Genomic DNA, 24,756 nt, shown 5'->3' with positions numbered 1-24,756 from the left:
AACATAAATAGTGTACTAGGTTTCAGAGTGGCAGCCTGAATAAAGACTGGGAGTGGTTGAGTCATTACAAAACCTAAATTAATTTCCCCAATACTAATTTCTACCTACTGTTACTCATACCTTCTTGTCAACTGTCTGTAATGGGCTACTCTCTTATCACTTCAAAAGTTATTTTTCCTCCCTTGGTAGCCTTCTGTTAATTGATTTATCTCATTAGACTGACCTCACTCTTGGTAAAGCAACCCCCATCCTTTCATGTATTTATACCCACTCCTGTATTTTTCACTTTATGCATCTGATGAAGTGGGTTCTAGCCTACGAAAACTTATGCCCAAATAAATGTGTTAGTCTCTAAGGTGCCACAAGGACTCCTCGTTGTTTTTATAGTGTACTAGAGGATTAATATAAAATGAGAATTCTAATGCAATAAACTACTGTTACTCACCTATTATCTGCTAAGTAGTGAATCACAGAATACTGTTCTTCTCTTAAACATCTAAGTATAGTTTTGATGGTATTTTCATATGTATTTTCTACCGTTTCCCAATAAGGTACTAAAAATCCAGATATTTCCTGTTAATTATTAAAATACACAAATCTTTACTTTATATACTTCCTACAGCCTGTCCAAATACACCATCAGCAAGTATAGGAAAGAGGCATCTCTGGACATCAGGTTAACAATATATTTCCTTTATTTTATTTATAATTAATGCCATGATTATGTCACGGAGGTCACATAATTTGGGACTTTCATTGACCTCAGTGACATTTTCTGCCCTGGGGCTGCAGCTACCAGTCAGCCCTGCCCCCACAGCTTCCAGCCCCCAACCTGGTGGGAGGACCCTGCAGCTGCCCAACCACGTGGGGAGGAGGGGCTGGTGGAACTGCAGCTGTCCAGCTGCCCCGGGGCATGGGGGGACTCCCTGCAGCTGCCCAGCCACAGCAAGTGGGGGGACCCCAAGCAGCTGCCCAGTCATGGCCAGTGGACCCCCTACATCTGCCCATATGCAGCAGGCAGATATGGGGACCCCAAGCAGCTGCCCAGCTGCGGCGAGCAGCAAGGACTACCCACAGCTACCCAGCTGTAGCTGCAGCCGCAGCCAGGGCATCTGCAGCTACCAGCTGCCCGGTGCAAGGGGACCCCACAAAAGCCCAGCCCCAGGGGCAGAGGGACCCTGGAGCTCCCACACACCTTATTGGTGGGGGACCCGGGAGCCCCAGCAGCAGCGGGTGCTGAACCCACCTACCCCTTTTGTCAGGGATATTTTTAGTGAAAGTCAGGGACAGGACATGGGCTGCCATGAATTTCTGTTTATTTCTCATGACTTTGTCCCTGACTTTTACTAAAAATATCAGTGACAAAAACTTAGCCTTAGTTATAATGTATTACAAATACCCTGCCAAAATACAATGTTTACTCTGGATACACCTTTCATAAAATTAAAGTGTTACCATCTTGTCTACCATGTGCATTGTAACTCTGAGGAATTAACCCTAAACTTCTAATATACGTCATTATCAAATTATCAGATATTTTCAATACTGTACACTGAGTTGCAGCATATTTTTAAAATCTCATCTCTTTAGGTATTTATATTTGTAATTTATGCTACAATCTCTCCTGCATTCATTAAGTATTAGAAATATCTTTAAAAATGAATTCATTTGTAATGAACAAAGAGTTATATAGAACTCAATAAAGTATAGTCATATAAAAGATTCCTAATCTTGAACTACTGCACCTTGGGAAGTGGCTCATCTACATAAACCCATTCATCTGATCCTGGTTTAATTGGTGGTGGTCCTACAGGGGTGGGAGGAGGTAGATCTTCAGGTGTAGCTGGTGAAGATTTTTTCCCTGGTGATTTTCCTCGATCAGAGCCTTAAATATGAACGCACAATTAGTGCCCTCAAATATATTTTACATAAGAATAAATACATGGACCTAGACACCTAAGATGCTTAGTTGCCGTCAAACAAAGTTTGCAGGTGTTCAAAGTGTCACCCCGCAACCAACATATAGCTGAAATCAGTAGTTTTGCAGCTATATAGTGATATTTTCCAGTTTAGCTTTTATTTTATTTGACTTGCAAAAATAATTAGGTTTCCTAAAGCTCTGCTGTGGAAGAAATAGAAAGATAATGAAACAAGTTACTTACCATGTTAACAAAAAGTAAACGGTATTGTTACCATTATGACTGACAGTATAAGTACCATGATTTCAAGGTATCACCATGTAATTTCTACTTGATGGAGCTTGAACACTGTAAATATTTAGTTTTTATACAGCAGAGCTGGGAAGAGCTGGAGTCAGACTGAAATAATTTCTAGGACCAATAATCCTTTGAGGTTACCCCATGACTTCATGGCAAGATGCTGTTTTTAAATTCAATTAACCCTAGGCATTAGGGTTACTCAGAGTGCTTCATTTGATATACACTCTACTCTTAACTTTACATGTACTGCAAAGTACAAAGTAAAGCACAGGTCATAGCCCTGCAAGTGGGGATACACAATACATAGTCTGAAAGGCTTCCAGCAAAAGGAAAATGAAAAAGTGGGTACTTACAATCACTCTCACTACTGGATCACTTTCTAAATACGAGGTGTTTTTAAATTGTTGAGGAATGAGAGAGAAATGGGTAACAGGAGGGGCAGGAAGATGGTATGGGCAAGATTCAAGGGGGAAGAAAAGGACTAAAACAGAAAAATCAGATATATAGGGAAGGGGAAAGAAACAGGTGAATTTGGATCCAAAGCTGGCACTGAGGGAAAACTGAGAAGTATGGAGGGAGCAGAAAGTGAGTGGAACAAGAACTGGGGGAAAGACCAAGGCAGATAAAAGAAGATAAGATCATTCAAGGAGGAAGATGGGGGAAAAAAATCTAGTGGCCTGCAGGAAAATGTGGAAAACTACTTAAGAAAATCATCCATAGGAACTATAAGTGCGACAAGATTTGCAATTGTCACCTGCACTCCACCTTTATACTACTTTAGGAGCGGGATCCAGCCAAATAATTTTGCTCTGGGAGCAGTCAGACAAGAACACAAGGTATGGTAAAATACTGGTTATACTGAGTAGAGAATTGAATGGGTCATGTTGTGTATAATAAGCTCGTTTAAAAATGCTATACAATGGTCCCATTTTTTTTGTTTTAATTTTTAGTGAAGACATATCTTGGTTCATTGCCTCATAGCTGTGACAAATCTGTACATCCAATAATAGCATAACTAGTATTCCCCAAAGGAACTGCTGCTTCTGAAAGTGCTGACTTAGTATGACAGAAAGCAGATAAGCTGATGACCAAATAAAGTACTCGAAGGATATCATTGTGATGTCCCTGTCAATGCCCTAAAGCTCCTCCCACTGCTCCCTCACTTAATAGCCCAACACGCATACCCCTGCTTTGCTCACATCATCCCTCTAGCCTATGAGAACAGGATTGGACTCCATTTGGAATTCATCAACACAAACCCTGAATTGCTTGTTGTTGACTGACCCAAACGATTACTGCCCCACCGGGTCTGAGTGCTTTGCAGCACCTCCAGAATCTTAAGTGTGAAATCCTTGCTCCTCTCAAATCAATGAGAGTTTTGCTATTGACTTCAGTGGGGCTGGGTTTTCACACCAAAGTGCAGGCACATAAATGCAGAAGATGAAGCCAACCACGTCATTGCTTGGAAATATTTATCCAATTATCTGTCATGTGACATTTACAAGAATTCATCACAAAGTGGCTGAATCTCCCTTTGTTGGTATACTACACCAAATTGTCCATATCTCAGTCTGCCTTACATCCTAATTAACTTTTATCAACACTATTTTTAAAGAGAGGAGTGGAAAGTAAGTAAGAACTATACATCCTTATGTTAATTACCAAAACAGTAAAAAAAAAATGCAAAAAAGTGTACTTCACCTGGTTTATTTGCTGCATCTTTTCCTTTGGGTGCTTCATCTTTCATTATCTTTTTGTCCTTAAAGGACTCTGATTTTTTGGATAGCTCTAGGGAAAGTTTTAAAAAAAACACAAAGGCACACAACAGAGACACCTTTAAGATGCAGAGTTACTAGCATTTCTGAAGTGTTAACATTAGAGAGAAATTGGTATATTAGTATGTTGATAATGAAAACTTGGTCTTTCCTGTATGTACATTGTGCTGTCTCAGATGGCGAGGGTACTAGCTCTGAGGTTAAACACAGGAAGGAAACGCTGAAATTAATACACAGTTACCTCAAGGAAGTAAATTATACCTGCTGGACAACTCCTTTTGAACATTTTAGAACCTCTTCTCAAAGTATCTGTGAGAAGCTGTGAAACTGACTCATATAATTGGAAAAGGTAGACAGGCTGTTCAGAGGTTTTGGACAATTATTTAATAGGAAATACACTCTAGTTAATCTTTTTTTTAAAAACACAGAAAATATTTATTATTTCCAAGGATCTGTTCCAAACAGCTAAGAAAGAGCTCTACAAATAAGTTTGCTATGGCTGACAAACCTTTGGCTGATTTGGACTTTGCAGGCATAGGCTCCTTATCTTGAGAAGGAGATTCAGTTTTCTTATTTTTATCTGCTGGAACTGTTAGTGTCTCAGCTTGTGGCAAAGGGGTAGAAACTTCTTGCTTTTTCTCAGATTCTGTTTTTTCCAGTTCTCTTCCTTCAACATAATATCAATAAAACACATATAATCTAATAAAAGAGGTACTGTAAACATATTGTTAATTTTGAACCAATAAATCTTGAAGATTATTTACAAATATGTTTTTACTTTTGTTTTATGTATTTAAATGGATAGCATTAAAAGAAAGCTACATTTAAAACGGATGCATCCATTTGCCTTTGCACAAGCCATATATTTATAGAGACTTGCAGAAAATATGCCCTTTTAAATTAAACATAACTTGACAATTTTTTCTCTCAGTTATACAATTGTAAAACTAGAGTAACATCAATTAAGTTATTCAGTGTGTCTGGGAACAGAATTTGGCCCAGGCTTACACAATCCATATATACACATCAATACATATACAACAGTTGAACAACTACCAAAATTCCAACGTTGGTATTTTTGTGAGTCTGATCCAAAGCAAAGTTTTGCAAATATAGCTTTTGATGGGCAAAATAATAAAATTTCACCTAATGGGGGGAAGTCTGTTTGCCTCCGCAGTGTAATACTGATCTTTGTCAATAAAATATATAGTTAGAAAACGTTTTTGTCTATATAAAAAAATTTTCAGTGAGAATGAAAAATGTGTCACTTTTCCACAAACCCTGCAAAAACATTATACCTTTCAGTGGCAGTGAGATTTTTTTTAAGCTCTCTTCTGAATTATAAACACCCAACCATATATTTTAATATTAAAGTTTCCATGTGAAAAACATGAATTCAAAAACTTACTTCTATTCTCTTTTTTAGCAATTTCCTCCAGGAAGATTTCCTTTATCCTTTTACACAGAAGGTTCTTTTCTGTCTCACCATTAACTTTCACTAGAATATTTTGCTGCACTGAAAACCATTTCTCCAGTTTTGGCCAGTTGTCTAGAAAGCCTGCAATTCTGTGAAATCATATCAGTGTATAATTTTAAAATCAAAATGTTAAAACAAATAGTGAAAAATAAAATCTTATTCCTAACCCAACAAACACATTTAATAGCATAGTGTATAATCTAAATCTAATGCCAATCGTGAAGATATTCTGGATGCAGAACTCCCAGTGTAGACAAGGTCACAGGTTAAACTAATCTTCTGTTACATCATCATTAAAAATCAATAATTATTAATATATTAATATAAACTAATTACAAATTTTAAAATGCAACTTTAAATTTGCTTGATATATAAAATTAAATATTTAGTGCAAATGATTTTAAAAGAAAGTATAGTACTATTTTTGTATTAAAAAAATAAAAGAGAAAGATAAAAGAAAGCCCAATGTTGGAAATCTAATACCCTAGGCCAAATTTAGACACAACATGCATTTATGTATCACATAATATAAATATGTAAATAGCTGTTTTGATATGAATTTGAAAAATAATATTTTCAAGACTTTGAAAAGTAGAGTATATGAATTATTTATTTGGGAATCATTTATACTATATCAATATATGAGGATATCTACTTGGGCCCCACTTCAGCAATTTCTTAAGGACATCCTTAACTTTAAGTACATGAATGGTGTCATTAGAAGTCAAGTATACTTTGACTACTACGTGCTTAAAGTTAATCACATGCTTCAGTACTCTGCTGAAGTAGCGCCTTACTGTACTAAATATAACAAACCTATGTTTTATCTGGTCCCTGACTAAATCGATCTTCTCTCTTTCTTTGAGTTCAAGATCTGAAGCTTGATCATTGTCTTCCAGCTGAATCTGTGATGAACCTGATTTATCTGTTGAGTAGAAAATACCAGAGACTGTTGAAACAAGTTACTACATAGACTTGTTCTGTGTTCCTGTTAAAAAGTTTATCAAAATGAAAACATTGACTGGCTACTTCACTCCTTCATTTTTAAAACTGGCTCCATACATTCTACACAAAGGAGATGGTAATACAGTACTTTATTAAGAATACATTCTCATTAGGTTCCTGGGACTATGCCATTTACTGTCAAATTTTCAAAGGGCTTTAGCAGCACAATCCCTTTAAATTATTGAGAATTGCAAATCTAAAATTCCAAGCCTTGTCTTCACTGCACTGTCAGCTCTAGTTGTAACTCAAGTTTTACCTTTAACCCATCTTCTGTTCACACACAAAAATCTCCAGCTAGAGTTAGGTGGTGCTTTAAGCTCGAGCAAGCTAGCTTGACCTACTTGGTCAAAGGGTATAGGTTGAAGCTCGAGTGATGTTGGTGTTTGAGCTAGTAACACCTTAGGGATGCAGCAGCTCATGTAACAGCAACTCATCTACTGCTAATCCAATCACTCAGTGCTGCTAATCAAATCACTGTGCTTTCCCATTGTGGCCATCTCACTCAGAGATAGAGTAGCCTCAGCGGAGTAACTCAAGTATACTAACTTCAGGTAACTATGGCAGTAAAGACAAGCCCTATGTCATTCTTTGGACGTTTAAGGGGCATTCTCCTTTCAGTTTGGACAACATAGGTTCTCTTCAAGATAATATGTCTCTCCATAGCCATCATGTATAAGGTGACAAAGAAGATGTGGTCTGAGTGGAGTGGAGGGGTGGCCATTTGTTGTCCACCTTATCTTTGACTCTACTCTATAATACAATGTGCTTTGGTTATTTTGTCAAAAACAATTATTCCTGCATCCTCACAGGAGTAAATGAACATACATACTGAAGGCAGAGATCAGTGTGGGGAGTAGTGGTACCACTTGTTTGGGTGTACACCTTCTCTCTTCTCCCTTTTGCATCTCTCCTAGTTTTCAATCATTGCAATATGCGGCTCTCAGAGAATGATGTCTGCACATGCACAATTAACTAGTCACATTTCTGCACTTGCTGTATCCTATATTTTTTCTACTTGACACTTCATTAAATTATGTGGGATATTGCACATCAGCTGGTGCCAACATCATGCAGATTTAAACAAATAAAAAAACACAGCATTTTTTGGCTGCCGGTAGATCTTGAAAATTAAGAAAAAAAAACTACAATAGTTTGAAAGTACCTGCACTAATGATGTATAGTAACTCCATGAGATCTAGTGAGATTTAGAGAAATTTGTCAGTAATGATTTTTTGCTCCAATGACTATACGTTATTGTGAGACATTCTCGTAAATCTTGAGATAACTTCTGTAACTAGCTTGTGATTAATATGTCATATATATTTAGTTATACACTATAGCAGGAATATACACTCTGAAGTCAGAGACCCAAAAAGAGCCTGAAAAATATTAAAATGTAGTCAATAGCTTCCCTCTTTTTAGAACTGCACTAAGGGTATATCTACACTACCCACCGAATCGGCGGGCAGTGATCGATCTATCAGGGATCGATTTATCGCATCTAGTGTAGATACAATAATATCGATCCTCGATTGCTCTGCCGTTGACTCCAGAACTCCACCGTGGCGAGAGGCAGAAGCGAAGTCGACAGAAGAGCGGTAGCAGTCGACTCACTGCCATCCTCACAGCCAGGTAAATCGACCTAAGACATGCGGACTTCAGCTACGCTATTCTTGTAGCTCAAGTTGCGTATCATAGGTCGACCCCCACCCCCACTCCCCCACCCCCCAGTGTAGACCTAGCCATAGAGAACAAATCTGATGATGAATCTAAAGAACACACAATTCCTATCCATCATCATCAGGGAAGATACAAGTAAATTTTTAAGAGTTTCTGGTATTTGTTATAAAAATTATGGAAGTTTATATGTGTTTTTACAATTCAGTCCACAAACTCCTTGCACGTAACCAATCTGATCCTTGGTGTTGTAAAGATATGGCAACCAAGCAGTACATTAATGACTTTAGCTCTCCTGGTGTCATAACTACTTTATATTTCCCATTTTATCATGATATAGATGTCAATAAGCTTTTAAAATACATGCAGTGAAGTATAACTCACCCTTCATGCCAGCCACACGTTCCAGCACTGTGGTGTCTGAAATGTCTAATAACAGAGCAAAATCAAATGCAGGTGGGGACAAAGGTGGATCTTTTGGGGCTGCTGGGTCTGTAACTAGGGAGGGCTTTTTAGATTTCTCATCCTTTGTTTCTGCTTTGTCTGAATCACTCCCTGTAAGTGCTTTTTCAAGGAGTTTTGCCTGGTTTATTGTCATTGGAAATCCATCCATGACCCATCCCTTCTTCTGTGGTGTTCGTCTAAACATAAACAAGGAACTATAAACATGTAGAGAAACTACTTTAACTTAATATTAACATTTATAATAAAGAGTTTTCCTATAATTCTCTGATTTGAAATTAGGTAAAACAAAATACCATGACAATTCTATAAAATAACAATGTATGTCATTAAAATTAACACTAGAAATCAAAAGATTTTCCAAACAGAAAACCACAGAAAACAGGACTAAAACCAAACAAAACAAAAGGACTGCAATTTTCTGGAACAAACACTGTGGGCTGATCTTTATACCATGAGAAAAGATGCCAATTTTCTGTTCTCTGCCAACATGTGGAACTACAGCAGTAAATAACAGATTTCTAGAGGGAGGTGCATGCCTTGCTCAATGTGCCTATTCGTTCGGAGGAGGTGAAAACTATTCCATGAGTAGCTCCATCTATTTCAGTGGGTCTACTCGCAGAGTCAGGTATTATTCACCAGGAGCAAGAATGGCAGTATCTACCCCTAAGAAATATATAATTATTTAGCATAGAATTATGTTTGAAAGCAAACTACACTATTTCATACTTAATAGCCTCCACCATGATGTCAACTAGCAATTCATCAGGAATATTTTTTCCTTTCTTCAACAATTTCTCTGATGCTGCACCAAGACAGGCACGAACAGATAGCTGTGAAAAAGAACAGTTACACAGATATGTAGTACTAATATCATGTTCAAGAAGTTCAGAGCACTAATTGTTAAAGTGTATGCATTCCACTGCACACTTAAAACACATATTCAATTACTAATAAAGGCAAGATCCTCAGCAGGTGTAAACTGGCCTAGGGTCTTGGTCATTACATGCAAAAATTAATGTTAGGCAATGTTAAGGTTGAAAAATGAAGCATTTAAAAAAATCAGGAAATTCAAAGTTAAGAGGCCTGATTTGGATCTCACTCTGGTTTTACACTGATGTAACTCTACTAACTCCAGTGGAGCCCAGTCCTGATTTACACTAGTGTAAGATTATAATCAAGACTGAGGTTTTTATAGCAACCAAAGTCATGCTCTCTATAGGTCTTCAGGATATTCCCACATCTTGTTTGTTGAGTAAGGTACTACTTAGTATAAGGCTAACATAATCTAGCCCTACGGAATAAGCATTTTAATATTGGTAGGACCAATATAGTAACAAATTCTAGGAATGTTCTGGATATAGTAATAAGCAGAATTAAAAGCATGGGAAATATGTGATGAAGAGGTATTTGTGGACAATTCTGATGACACAGAGGACAAAGCCAACAGAGAAAACAAATCTAAATTTGTGTAGTTACTTTGAGTAAAGTTATCACTTTTCATATTTATGTAAAATACGAGCCTGTGGCATGGTCCATAAATTAAAAATAGTAAGAGAAAAGTGCACTATTAACTGGTTTTGTTTAATATACAGACATTTCATATATCTGTATGTGGTGGAAGTCAAAGTCAGTTTACATACTCTGGATACTTCATCCTTACTCTCGCTTGACTTAATTTCTTGATGAGAAGATTCTTTTCCAACAAGACCATTACCTAGCAATAACAAAACATCAGCAAATATTACTTTTATTACATTAACATTTATTCTTATGGATGCATAATATCATTACATCATATTTTTATTTAGTGAGTACTGTCAGCGTTCTCTGCACTGGTCAGAACACAGGGGGAGGCACAGAAACTATCCCCAGGAGCTTGTTATTCATAATTAATTTACTACAATTTCTCCTTTTCAGTCTATTTATTTATTTATTTTAAAGAGATAATCCATCAAATTCTTACTCACATGAACAGACTTTACTCCTGAGAACTGACTTCAATAGGGCAACTTGCATTAGTAAGGACTACACACAGGAGAAAGTGTTTTCAGGACTGTAAGCTTTTCAGGGCAGGATTCTTGTCTTCATACCTCTCTATAAAGCACCCAACATATTGTTGTCACTCTCTAAATATAAAATAACTACTATTTTGGTTTTTTTATCCTCCTCACACTATGTGATGCCACAAATAGTCAGTAAGGAATATGGCTTAGTCCTGTAAACACTTCTCCATGTGCTTGAGTTTATGCACACAAGTAGTCTCATTGATTTCCATGAGACTACACATGTATCTGAAGTTAGGTATGTGTTCACTGGTGTGGGGGCTATGTCCATGACAAATTTCAGGTTTCAAACTTCAAAACATGTTTTTGCTGGAGTAATATTCAAAAAAGGGAGGTTAAAATTTTCTCCCCAAATGAAAAGACTATTTTCAACCACCATATCCTAATACAAGGAGGCTGAAAAAGTTTCAACCTCAGAGTGAACATTTTGGAAAACTATGAGTATGAGGAAACAAGGGTTATAATAGGAACCTTTGCAAAGCATGAGCTGTAATGGGCACTAACAAACACCTGTGAGAACATAGAAGCAAAAAATCAGCAGGGGATGGAGATATCCTCTTTTTTGCCATTCAAGTCCAGCCATCAACATTATTCTAAAAAATCTAATTAACTCTACACATTTTTACCTTTGGTTCCATCAAGTGACATGCTCTTTGGCACTGTTTCAGAAACCTGAGATGCTGAAGCTGAAGGCGGCCTCTTCAGGACCTTTTATAAATTAAACAATCACAAACGACATTTCTTAGTTTTCATTAACGTTAAGCAAGGATAGGTTTTGGATGTTTTAAAAGTATTTTATTGAATATTCAGTTATTTAAACATATATAAACTGATTGTCAGGTGCATAACAGTAAGAAAAAGTTATTAATGTCATCCTGGAATGACGAGTGTAAGTAGTATTTTGATATTGATGGTAACTTAAAAGCAAATGAAAAGTTGGGGATGGAGTGACAGGAGAGGGTTGTTATTTACTCATGACACTACTCAAATTCAGGTAAACAGAGCAGGCTAGAAGGCAATGATCACTCTATTCACTATGGTCCTGGTCCTGCACCACTCAAGTCAGTGGGCATTCTGCCATTGACTTCAATGGAAGCAGGATCAGGTACTATATAATTCTAAGAATGGTTTGCAGTTGAGGTTGAAATCATCATTTTGTCACACTGCACAAAGGGCATATTCTGGCATTTTACTTATATCCAAAGGGAGTACTCTTGCATGGTAACAACACATTAATCTACAGTGCTATAGATGGGGCTGATTTACTCTTTCGGTATGAGGATAAGTTATTTTTCTGTCACGGCAGTTCTTAAAAATAATCTCTTTCTCCAGTGACTCAAGATTTTAGTGCATTAATATAATAAAGGGATTGGGTCTGTATCCCTTTCTATGCCTATATTCAGTGTAAGGTTCCTCCTACTTAACAGAGCATCCTAATGTGTGATTATTACTAGGCAGCTCCACACCATGTGGACTAACAAGACTTTCTTATAGGCAGGACTGGTATCAGCACCTATTACTAAGGTTGCCCAACACTCCTCATTATCAGCCTTTTATCAGGTTCTTATAACTTTTCCAAACTTTAACTATTTGGGCTGAAATTTTCTATGCTTGGTGTATTTGGGAAAATTTCAGACAGAAGGATTCAGATGTTTCCAAGACTGAGGTTAAGGAAAACTACATTGTGTTGACCTTTAAAAAAATTATGGTGACCTTTTCTTTGAAATGGTCTGGCATCCTCATGCTTTCCAGCAGGGACCTGAAATCTAGAAAAGCGGTGACCTTTGTGAGTGGGATGGACCTTTTTCCATCCCCATGACAATCCACGTAAACTTAGTCAAATTATAAGCCTTTGAAAAGTTACCTGTTCATGTGTGCTCAGTAGAGACTTGCTAGAGCTTAACAGTTAAAACTTCAGAATACTCCCTCTTCTCTGAGCATGCTTGAGCCTCTCACAATCCCAGTGTTGCCCAGACTGTGCATGTGCCATCCCCACAGAACAACAGAGCATACTACAAGGCTACCGAGGTACTTTCTCTGTAACTGCTGCTCTGGGTCAGGGTAACAGGGCTGGGGCCTGGAACTGACAGCAAGGAGGCTGTGTCTCCTGTGCTCTTTATGACCCTTCTGCTGGTACCCAGGCAGAAAGGGAGCAGGAAGGAGTCTGCTTTGAATATAGAGGGGATAAAGCTGGATATGGGGAAATAAAGGGAGTAGATTGGGACAAGGAGTCTGATGATGATAAAAAGAATGCCAAAAAAACACTATTAAGGTGTCAAAGCCAACCCCTCAAAAATTAGGAAATGTCAGAATTAAGATTGCCTGTGCAAGTCTTCTATACCTGACTCATCTCAAAGAAGAGGAAGGAACATGACCAATATACTTTCCCCCTAGCCTGCTTCGCTGTTCCTTATAACAGTTAAATCTGAAATGAAACTTGCACTTACTTCATTTTGTTTCCCAGAACCCTCTGCTTCTTGTGGAATCAAGCTGCTTTCACTTTTCTTTTCACTCTCATGGAAAGCTTTGATGCTGTCTTGGACCAGAGTATCAATAGACAATACCTGAATGTTGCAAGCTAATAGACAGAAACATTACTGTGATAGGTTTCCATTTTGGAAAGAATGGAAAGAGATTATTAAATGCAATTAAACTAATTCTGACAAGGCAGTTTTATTAAATGCAATGCACACTTCTTTTGGTTTGGGTTTTTAATGGAGTTTGTTCCCGCCAACACTACACTACAGCCTGTACAATGTACATTGGTAACTGCAATTAGTCTGTTCACCATTTTATAGCCATCTACAGAGAAGTTCTGTGAAAACATTTCTCACAGTTCTTTACTTAATAAATTCTGAAGCAGTAAACTTATGAGGTACAATGAATTAACAATACACTTTTACATTCAGGAACTTTTACTTTGGAAGGTAGAGAATAAATTACATGGAGCCAGACCTTGTAAGTTCTGATGCATCTGAGACATCTATCTTGCAATGAGCTCTGCAGGTGCAGGGATCTGACCACAAAGAGCTCATTGTAGGACTGGGGCTTTAAAAAGTGTAAACAAACAAAAAAAATAAAAAAGTCTACAGAAAAAACCTTCTACCTTCTTCCAAGAACTTTACACAGGTGCTTTTTCCACTAAAAAGCTTTCCTAAAACACATCCCTGGATAGGAAACGGAGGAAATACAGGTGGTGGGTGTTCAGGCATTGGAGGGTAGACAATGTCCATCAATCTATGAACAACGTGACCCAATATATTGTTATTAGGTGGAGGTTTGCTTCCACTGTGCTCTTCAGGTGGGCACCACTCCCCTACCATACTCTGTATCAAAAACAAATCAGAGAATAATTTGTGACTATGCCTTGCATTTAATCTTTTAAAAGATAAATACACAAATAAATACATATTTTGCACTGCTAGAATGCTGTATTTCATCCAAAGATATCACAGGTCTTTACAAACATTATTGAAACTCATTAAAACCTATTTGAGATAGGCATGTATTATTTTATGCATTTTACAGATCAGTAAGCCCATTTTTATCCGTTTTACAGAGAAAATACGGTTACTTACCTTTGTAACTGTTGTTCTTCGAGATGTGTTGCTTATATCCATTCCAGTTAGGTGTGCACGCACCGCGTGCACGTTCGTCAGAAGATTTTTACCCTAGCAACACTCGGTGGGTCGGCTGGGCGCCCCTGCTGGCTATATACCCCTGCCGACCCAACCGCTCCTCAGTTCCTTCTTGCCAGCTACTCCGACAGTGGAGAAGGAAGGCGGGTTTGGAATGGATATGAGCAACACATCAAGAAGATCAACAGTTACAAAGGTGAGTAACCGTCTTTTCTTCTTTGAGTGATTGCTCATATCCATTCCAGTCAGGTGATTCCCAAGCCATACCTAGGCAGTGGGGTCGGAGTGAGATCTGGCAGCATGCAAAACCGCTGAGCCAAACGCTGCATCATCTCTTGACTGTTGAACCAGAGCATAATGCAAAGCAAAGGTGTGGACCGAGGACCAGGTAGCTGCACGACATATTTCGTGGATTGGTACATGAGCCAGGAAGGCAGCAGATGAAGCCTGAGCCCTGGTAGAATGTGCGGTGAGATGGCTCGAGGGAACATGAGCCAAGTCATAACAAGTGCAGATGCACACCATCACCCAAGCGGAGATCCTCTGGGAAGAGAAAGGTAGACCCTTCATTCGGTCTGCCACTGCGACGAAGAGTTGGGGCGATTTACGAAAGGGCTTTGTCCGTTCGATATAAAATGCGAGCGCTCTACGGACATCTAGGGAGTGCAATTGGGGGTTGAGGCAGCACAGACTCCGTCAGTGCAATCAGTTCCCTTGCCATAGAGAATGTCTCCGGCGTGGAGGGAATAGTAAGCTCAACCACAGCGCGTGCTGGGGAGCTGTCAGGCACCAGATTCGATGGCCCTTGCGGATCGGAATCGACGGTGCTGAAGTTGTTGGTGCCATGGCAGTTGTTGGTGCCGGGCGCTCCGACTTAGGTGGGTGCTCCGACTGCGGCGTGGACACAGAAGCCGCAGGAGTCTTTATGTTTTTTTACACGCGGGGAGAGGAAACAGTGCCGAGCAGAGGTCTGGGCCGGCGACGGTTGGTGCCGAGGGGCCTTAGTGGTACCGATGCGCTCCAGTGCCGAAGATGCACTTCTCCTCAGTGTGGACTGTCTGGCGCTCAGTGCCGAGGGTGGAGGAGTAAGAGCTGCCTCCATGAGGAGCTGTCTGAGATGAAAATCCCGCTCCTTTCAGGTCTGCGGCTTGAAGGCCTTGCAAATGCGGCACTTATCTGTGAGGTGGGATTCCCTGAGGCACTTAAGGCAGGAGTCATGAGGACCTCCTGGAGGCATCGGCTTGTGACAGGCCTAGCACGGTTTTTAACCCGGTGAACAGGGCATGGGCTCGGCACCGGGTGAGGGGAAGGGGCTAATCCCCGAACCCCTCAACTATATACGCTAACTACATTAAAGAAAATAATAAACTAACTGCAAGTATAGAAATTTGAACTATATACACAATAACAACGAGAAAACTAAGAGTAGCTAGCGAGGTGGAGATCAGCTAAGCCACGCTCCACTGTTCCAACGACCGACACGGGCAGTAAGAAGGAACTGAGGAGCGGTTGGGTCAGCAGGGGTATATATCCGGCGCCATGGCAGCGCCACTCCAGGGGGTACCCAGCCAACCCACCGAGTGTTGCTAGGGTAAAAATCTTCCAACGAACGTGCACACAGTGCGCACACACCTAACTGGAATGGATATGAGCAAGCACTCGAAGAAGAAATTAAGTAATTTGACTAATACAATAAAAAAGTTAATGGCAGAGTTAGAAGCAGAACTCAGGAGTCCTGACTTCAACCACCTACTTTAAACATTAGACAACACTGCTTCCCTATTACCAAAAACCAACATCAAGCTAAAACTTTCAGTAACACATTGACAATTATTTGATTTATTTCATGGGCATTTAGTTAAGAAACCAAATTACATAGTGTTTTAAGGGAGGAAAATAACCATGAGAAATGTGGGCCAGGTCTATACTTCAAACTTTTGCTGGCACAGCTACATCAGTCAAGGGTGTGATGAGGTATAATCTCTGGACGACATAGCTGTGCTGGCAGAAGTGCCTCGCATAGATGCAGTTACACAGGCAAAACTGCATTTTTGCTGCTTGTGAGAGGAGAGAGGGCTGGCATAATCAATACTGGCAAAAGCGCAGTTTTGCTGGCATAAGCTATGTCCAAACTAGGAGCACTTTGTTGGTACAGTATACTAGTATAGCTATACCAGCAAAGCACTCCTAGTGTTGACCCAGAGGTGGTTGATACTAAGAAAACGGAACATTTGATTAGGGTTGGATAATTCTAACTCTCTCAAAAGACTTATTGAGAAGACAGGCCATTAAACAGCTTCAAGAGGACAAGTTTTGCCTTCCAACGACCTGTGCTAGATTCACGCTTGTAATCTAAAGGTTAAACACTTCATTACCAATCTTTTATGTCATCCAGTTCTCCCTCTGAGCACTACTGAAAGACACAATATGAATTCAATCACACTACAGGTAAAATATAAAGCTATTTTTCCTATGTCTATTAACAAATAGATATTGTCACAGTGTATTTCACATTCTTCAAATATAAACTTGATTTGTGCTTACTTATTTCCACATGGAGCATCCCATGGAAACTGTAACTACGTGTGATTACATATAACTATATTATTAATGTAAATTAAAATGTTGCCTATTTTTTAAATAGCAAAACTTATTTTGAGCTATAAAAATGTGCCCTCTAACATATCTCAGGGCAGATAAAAATGTATAAGAGGAGACAGGATAAACTTACTCGAGCTCTAAGGGAACATCGACAGTGTAGCTGGGAGAATGCCTCTCAGCCCAGGTAGACAGATACAATTAGCTCCTCTTGAGCTCATGTGCTAAAAATAGCAGCATGGCCATTGCAGCACGGGTGACAGCACAGGCTAGCCACCCAAGTACCAGCCTTCCTGACCCCCTGGGTCCAAGTTCACGTGGCTAGCCTATGCCGCCAAAACATCCATACAGCTATTTTTTAGCACATTAGATTGAGCAGAGCTTGCATTTGTCCGTCTACCTGGGCTGGGAAGCATGCTCCCACATGCAGTGTAGACCACCCTATCAGACAAAGGAGAAAAGTGAATTCCATACTGCATGGACTCTCCATTAAGATCACTCAGTCACCAATTTTCTGGCCTTTAAGTCTAAGGACTATTAGCTTGTGTGTCTCTGCTGACCTAAATTGTCACGATGGCTCACAAGGGAGAGGCAGCCTGGTTGATGTAAGGCATCTTACATCAATCTAATTATGTCAAAGTACACACTACCCCCACTGATGTAAGTGTCCGACTACACCGACATAATAACTCCACCTCCACAAGAGGCACAGGGCTGTCAGTGTAGTTAGGAAGACACAGTGTCTGTCTACATACTGCATTACTTACATAGGCTGTTGGCTGTCTTATCAAGAAAGCAAGACAGGGAGAGCCCAGCCCCCAGCTCTCCGCTCCCAGCTGGACTGCACCCACCCCGCTCCTTGTTCCCAGCAGGGCTGCTGTGTAAAGGCTCCCTGCTCAGGGACCCAAGAAGCCCAGGTGGCTGCCCCCACGCCCAGCTGTGAGTGGAGAGTTGAGGGGGCAGTTGGGTTCCCAGCAGGGAGCCGCGTGGAGCTGAAAGCCTTGGCTCTCAGCCACCCACACTGCCCCTCAAGTCAGAGGAAGTACTCCTAGCGAGGACACACACCACCAACAGAAGGAGGGCAGTGTGGACATCAGCCACCGCGCTGGCTGTAAGTCAACCTAACATAGGTCGACTTAAGTCTGTAGTGCAGACATGCCCGCAGTCTTTCAGACAGCCAGAACCCAAGTCATATAGGGATATACAGATCAAAGTCAGTACCTTGAATTGCACCTGGAAGTTAGGTGAAATTCCATGTAGATCTAGATTTTTAAGAACATAAGAATGGTCATACTGGATCAGACCCAGTATCGTGTCTTTCAACAGTGGCCAATGATAGGTGCCCCAGAGGGAAAGAACAGAACAGGTAATCAGCAATCCATCACATTGCACATTTCCAGCTTCTGGCAGAGGCTAGGGCCACCAACCCTGCCAACCCTGGCTAATAGCCATTGATAGGGCTATCATCCATGAATTTATCTAGTTCTTTTTTAAACCCTGTTATAGGTCTTGGCCGTCACAACATCCTCTGGCAAATTGTTCCACTGGTTGACTGTGTATTGTGTGAAGAAATACTTCCTTTTCTTTGTTTTAACTGCTGCCTATGAATTTCATTTGCTGACCCCTAGTTCTTGTGTTATGAGGAGTAAACCGCACTTAATTATTTTGTTTCTGCACACCAGGCATGATTTTATAGACCTCTATCATATCCCCGCTTAGTCTTCTCTTTTCCAAGATGAAAAGTTCCAGTCTCATTAATCTCTCCTCATATGGAAGCTATTCTACATTCCTAATAATTTTTTGGCCCTTTTCTGTACCTTTTCCAATTCCAATATATCTTTTTTGAGATGGGGAGACTACATGGGAACACAGTATTCAAGATGTGGGCCTAACATGGATATGATATTTTCTGTCTTATTATCTATCCCTTTCCTAATGATTCCCAACATTCTGTTAGCTTTTTTTGACTGCAGCGGCACATTGAGCTTATGTTTTCAGAGAACTGTCCAAGATCTCTTTTTTGAGAAGTAACAGCTAATTTAGACCCCATCATTTTATATGTATAGTTGGGATTATGTTTTCCAATGTGCATTACTTTGCATTTATCAACATTGATCTAGGAGAACTAGTGTACTGTGTTCCTTGTGACTGATTCTATTTAATAAGCGAGCAGCTGCAATCTACAACTGCTGCAGCTTACACATATTCCTCAAGGGCAGTCCATTGTAGAATGCACTGCAGTAATTATGTCAGGTGTCACAGTGCTTTGCCGTATTTTGCTGTTTTATCAGCTATACTTCTTATTGGAGTCGCAATATTTTGTAAGGCAATACATACCTGCCTATGTTCTTGTCTTCACTTTTACTCTCTTAACCTCACTGTCTCAATCTCTGACATCAAAAGTTGCTGCCATAGCACAAGAGTTTGGGATATAATTTAAATATGCTGTTAATATACTTATTTGTGTTTGATGGAGTCACTGCAGTTCTAGAAAAATGTTTTTTAATCTGAACTGAACAAGATATTGTAAAGGGCCTGAATTGCTGACTGACAATTTCTCTATATTCTCTAACTATGCAATAGTCAGGGCCACCCAGAGGACTCAGGGGGCCTTAGGCAAAGCAATTTCAGGGGCCCCTTCTATTAAAAAGAAGTTGCAATACTATAGAATACATATTCTCGTGGGGGCCCCTGCAGGGCCCAAGGCAAATTGCCCCCTCCCACAAAGGCAGCCCTGGGAAAAATAAACATGTAAAAACCTTCCGCATCTTGGCACAAACCCAGTTTTAAGAAAACTTCTTTTCAAGTCACCTTTACAAGGTATCACTGGTTCTCAGCATGAGCTAGTGCTAAAAGACACTAAAGCTCATTAAAAGGGTTGGACAAATATTTTCTTTGAAAACTTTTTTTGGATCGAAAACTAGGGGTTTTTAAAAAGCAGAAAAAAATCACATCTGCTTTCCTTCAAAATTTGTTGTGGTTTTTTTAATTGAAAAGCTGAAATTAGTCTGCCAAAACCTGAACATGGTTTGGGGTTTCAGAAGTGTGTGGTCAAATATTTGCTGCTTGCTGTGTTTGATTGTTTAAAGAAACAATAAAAAAGTCTGCTTAAAAAAAATCCCAAAACTTTTGAACCACCTCAGCTTGTGACCAAACGCCTGAGTCCATCCAGTAAGAGATTTTTCCAGGTTTCTGATACTCTGCTGGCTCCCTTGACTCATATCTGTCTCTGTAACTTTGGGTTCATTTAGCTTAGAACATAAGAATGGCCATACTGGGTCAGATCAAAGATCCATCAAGCCCAATATTCTGTCTACCGACAGTGGCCAATGCCAAGTGCCCCAGAGGGAGTGAACCTAAAAGGTAATGATCAAATGATCTCTCTCCTGCCATCCATCTCCACCCTCTGACAAACAGAGGCTAGGGACACCATTCCTTATCCATCCTGGCTAATAGCCATTAGTGGACTTAACCTCCATGAATGTATCTGTTTCCTAGAGACTGGCTCCACGGGGTCCCTCACAAACTGGAGACGGTTACTGTGGTTTTGTCTTTAGTATAGCCTATGTACATACTCCACGAACTGAGCAATTGAGCTTGTTCCAGAATCTGGAATGAGCCTCTGTTGTGAAAATTGAAATGCTCAAAATAGCACATGCATGTGAATGGACACAGGGTGCTAAAATTAAACTAACCCAGGGGTTCTCAAACTGAGGGTCGGGACCTCTCAGGGGGTCATGAGGTTATTACTGGGGGTCACGAGCCGTCAGCCTCCACCTCAAACCCCGCTTTGTCTCCAGCATTTATAAAATAATGTTAAATATATTTAAAAAGTGTTTTGAATTTATAAGGGGGGGGTCACAATCAGAGGTTTGCTGTCTGAAAGGGGTCACCAGTACAAAAGTTCGAGAACCACTGCACTACCTGACAAACCTCTGGAGCCTCGGGACGGTGGTCTCTAGGTTGGGAAGGAGATAGGTGGTATAGGATATTGCTCTTCTCATGTGATCCCTCCCCCATGGAAAAGATAACAACTTGGCTCTTTGTGTTAAATAGCTGTCTGCAAGTCTCAAACTGCTGTATGAGCTTTAGAGTAGGAAAGGCTGTGCCTCCCCAAACAGCCTGGCCCTGCCCCCTATCCAACCCCCATCCACTTCCTGACCCCTGACTGCCCCCTTCAGAATCCCCAACCCATCCTGCTCCTTGTCCCCTCACCGACCCCCCCGAGACCTCCTCCCCAACCACCACCCCGGGACCCCACACCCCACCAGCCCGCCCTGTTCCCTGACTGCCCCAACCCCTATCCACCGCCCTACAGAGTCCTGACAGACCCCCGGAATGCCCATGATCCAAACCCCCTGCTCCCCATCCCCTGACCACCCCCCCAGGAACCTCTGCCCCCTCCCTGTCCCCTGACTGTCCCCAGGACTCCCTTTCCCTTATCTAAGCCCCCCCAGCCCTGGCCCCCTGCCATGCCGCTTACCCCCATCTCCCCCCTCTCCTAAGGGCTCAGCGCGCCGCGTCCAGGAGGAGCCCTGGACAGTGCTGCAGCAGCCTGACTCCAGCCTTACTTTTTAATAAGCATCATTAGTATGTTCAGCATTGTACAGTACATAGAACTATAGTCTCTGTATCAAAGAGCTTATAATTTTGAGGTCCTTAACTCAAGCAAACTAATGTTAATTTTAATTGGGCTTTGCCTAAAACCTCATTAAAAAATTAGTAAGGTCTTTAGTATTTTCCCCTAACTTAGGCAAACAGAATGGTTCAGCTGCTTAAGAAACGGAAGATCAGATGATGGTGAAAATTCATGACTGAATTTTTTTTTCTTCAGATATATGTTGTGATATGTTATAGACTTCTGGAAGCACTAACTGAGGTGGATGAACATTGATAGGCTCTGCAAAAGTAGTATTTGAATGAGGGATTTTAAGGAAGGATTTGAATGAAAAGAGAATTGATGTTTGGTGCAAGCATAAGGGGTAGTGAAGATGAAAGCACAAAGATGATAGGGGAAAGATAAAAAGGGCGGTGAGATATACTTCTTTCATATCCTTCCCTCAATACCCACTTCTGCTTTGATGCTAAGTGTCTGAAGTTGGGCCACGTTGAAAATTAAGGGCCGCATTTGAAAATTTTGGGTTGCCATGACCAAACAGAGAGTGAGTGCTTAGACAGCAGACAATTGTAATTAGAGAATCAGTGAACTGGATTCTCAATCTTGTGCTGTCCTGTATAGATCATGCTCTTCTTTCATCAACACTGATTTTATTTCTATTTGCTCTCTGTTCAAATGTCTGTAATCAATTTGACTTGCTAAAGGATCTTAGTGAATAGTGATTATGCTCTTTTTGAACCAATGAGTTATTGTACATTGCATCACTTGAAAATAATGCAAACAGTTAAAAAATTGCTATCCTAATTATTATTGACTTTTTTTGCATAAGCTCAATGTGTATTTAAAATAAAGTTATACTGCTGTCTGTCCTAATTCAGTACATGACTGCTGGGTTGACTGGCCTGTTAAGAGTTACAAAAATACTTTAGATATTTTTTTAAATTAATGTTTATTATTCAAAACTTATATAACATTCCATACATTTGCCTGGCACTTTAAACTGATATTAAAGCTATGGTCATTAATTTGCCATTTACTTATTACCAGTTAATTGCAAGTAAATTAGAAACTGAATTGAGAACACCAAATGTTTGGTGACAAGGAATAGAATAGGAGGGTAGGACTGGAAACCTAGAGGTGAAAGGACCTGATTTTCCTTTACACTAAGGTCTCTTTATCTGACTTGCAAGGTAAGAAGGCCTTAAAGGGTGCATAAATTAAATTTACATTAATTTTAACATCCTGCATTCTCCCAGAGTGGTGTACAGAGGCCTTAATGTAAACGAGACTCTGGCCCAAAGACTTATTATGCCATTACTAAATCTCAACCATCTAGGTTCCTCCCTCCACAGAGTTGTCTTTGCTCTTCTAAGGAAGGTTTTAAAATTTATCATACGCGTTAATTCTGTATGAATAGGTATCTTGTAAATAACTTTCAGTTGGTAGAGAACATACTCAAAGATTGAAAACAAAACAAACTGAGCTGTCAGACATACACCACACCAACCCCTAACAAAAGTTGACTACTTACTGCAAAAGAATATGTACCAATTGGTTCAGGATGTGGGTAAAAAGCACATATCGTGTGGTAATCATTTCTCGAACAACAAAGACAGAAATACAAGTTATTTACAATGATTGTGCTATATTATACTAAACAGACTGTCAGGAAAGATTCAAAGCATAAAAGCTTCTTTTTCAAACAAGAAAATAAATAATACTGAATTGGGGGGAAAATAACTATGTAGTGTACTTTGGTCAAAGCAGTTCAACATTCTTACTTCAATTTTCAATTGTTAAATTACATTGTGTTCTAAAACTGCAGGAAACAGAATATAGGATCTGAAAAATTGTCACTTAGATTATTACAGCATGGTCATAACAATATCAGCCATTTCTCAAAACTTCTTTTTGAAAATGTTGTCTTATTAAAATAAATCGATCACCAAATATAAAATTCCACTCCAAAAGTTTAATTCACAACTTGTTGCAAATAGTACTTACAGGACTACCAGATCTTGTAACAGGCACTGTTTTTATTTAGTCTTGGGGTTTTTTTTGCTGACTACTTTGTGTTATATTTTCTAATGTGGTGCAATTAACTACACTTTAATTTCTACTTAAAAATAATTGCACTGAAGTTTCACATGTTGTAGTTATGTAACATCAGTAACATCATAGTAATGTCAGTTGTTCATATACAGTATGAAATGTGTTACTGCACTCAAGGCCAACAAAGGATTAAGATTTTCAGGGTTGCACAGGCTGTCAAATGCCAGCAACAGAACATATTATTTACTCCCAGACGAATATGGAGCTAATGTGAAAACATCTGTAACTATATGAAAATTTATATCTAATTCTATCATCATGAACTCTCAAAAAAAACCCAAAAAGCCAAATGTATTATAACATCACAACAAATTGTCAACAATCATGAGTAAACAAGGTGCATTTTCTTTCATTATGCCATGTCAGTTAGGGGTACCTTATATTCATCATAATCTTTCTCATCTAGCAAATTCATTTTATCCAACTCTACAAGTTGTTCTGGGGTTGGCTCAGTTGGCAAAGGTTCAATCGACACTTGTTCATATATTGGTTTTCCATTAAAAAAAAGTTCTTTCCAATCTCGCATCAGTTTAATTGGAATTAGGCTGCAGAAACAAAAACAAACCAAATTAGTTGTCAAACCAAAACTAACAAGTCAGCTATTTTGAGAATTATGGACCCAATTCTGCCCCAAACATGCAGCAGAAGTAAAGAGGTTCTACACTACAACATCTGTCGGATTTGGGACAAAGACAGAACCCACCCTAAAGACCGCATAGTTGTACCCAACCTCATCTGCAGCTGCTGTCATAGATACAAGGGCCGCTGTATCTCCACATATGTGCCAATGCGCAGTATTTGGTTGGTGAAACTGTGTAGTAGCAAATCTATTGTCTCTGCCCCCTCCCACTCCAAAACTTATATTCTCACTGGGGAAGGACTCATTGGAGGATCTGTGGAGATGTACTCTAGGCTACACAAGAGATGTGGACTCCACACCTAATCCATCCCTTCTGCAGTTTTCCTGCACTCAGAGCCTTATGCACCAACAAAAGAGGGTGGCAAGATCTGTCCAGAAATGCCTACTCTACACGTTAATACTAGTTTATGATAATGTAAGTAATTCAACCTGATTATGTTAAAGGTTTTTCTAGAAAATAACAAATTGA

At 39.8% G+C, this 24,756-nt stretch overlaps 2 protein-coding genes across 2 annotated transcripts in view; both read right to left on the bottom strand.

Annotated features, from left to right (window-relative positions):
* LOC127046588 (sperm flagellar protein 2-like) overlaps positions 1 to 18,266 on the bottom strand; it is a 65,210-nt gene extending 46,944 nt beyond the window's left edge. The window contains exons 1-13 of the mRNA XM_050943768.1: positions 18,139 to 18,266; positions 13,788 to 14,007; positions 13,129 to 13,259; positions 11,308 to 11,389; positions 10,259 to 10,332; positions 9,345 to 9,448; positions 8,538 to 8,794; positions 6,288 to 6,396; positions 5,403 to 5,560; positions 4,503 to 4,661; positions 3,921 to 4,007; positions 1,746 to 1,885; positions 446 to 573 (exon numbers count right to left, since the gene is read on the bottom strand). Of these exons, the coding sequence (XP_050799725.1) occupies positions 446 to 573; positions 1,746 to 1,885; positions 3,921 to 4,007; positions 4,503 to 4,661; positions 5,403 to 5,560; positions 6,288 to 6,396; positions 8,538 to 8,794; positions 9,345 to 9,448; positions 10,259 to 10,332; positions 11,308 to 11,389; positions 13,129 to 13,259; positions 13,788 to 14,004 (1,646 nt within the window). The 5' untranslated portion in view covers positions 14,005 to 14,007; positions 18,139 to 18,266. The remainder of the gene's footprint in view (positions 1 to 445; positions 574 to 1,745; positions 1,886 to 3,920; positions 4,008 to 4,502; positions 4,662 to 5,402; positions 5,561 to 6,287; positions 6,397 to 8,537; positions 8,795 to 9,344; positions 9,449 to 10,258; positions 10,333 to 11,307; positions 11,390 to 13,128; positions 13,260 to 13,787; positions 14,008 to 18,138) is intronic.
* A 4,252-nt stretch (positions 18,267 to 22,518) lies between these two features.
* LOC127046601 (sperm flagellar protein 2-like) overlaps positions 22,519 to 24,756 on the bottom strand; it is a 39,920-nt gene continuing 37,682 nt past the window's right edge. Inside the window, exon 10 of the mRNA XM_050943800.1 lies at positions 22,519 to 24,192. Coding sequence (XP_050799757.1) covers positions 24,000 to 24,192 — 193 coding nt within the window. The 3' untranslated portion in view covers positions 22,519 to 23,999. The remainder of the gene's footprint in view (positions 24,193 to 24,756) is intronic.

Source organism: Gopherus flavomarginatus, chromosome 3, assembly GCF_025201925.1.
Source record: "Gopherus flavomarginatus isolate rGopFla2 chromosome 3, rGopFla2.mat.asm, whole genome shotgun sequence".
Classification (NCBI taxonomy): domain Eukaryota; kingdom Metazoa; phylum Chordata; order Testudines; family Testudinidae; genus Gopherus; species Gopherus flavomarginatus.
Note: the sequence above shows the minus strand (reverse complement) of the source record. Positions and strands in the feature narration are given on the sequence as shown.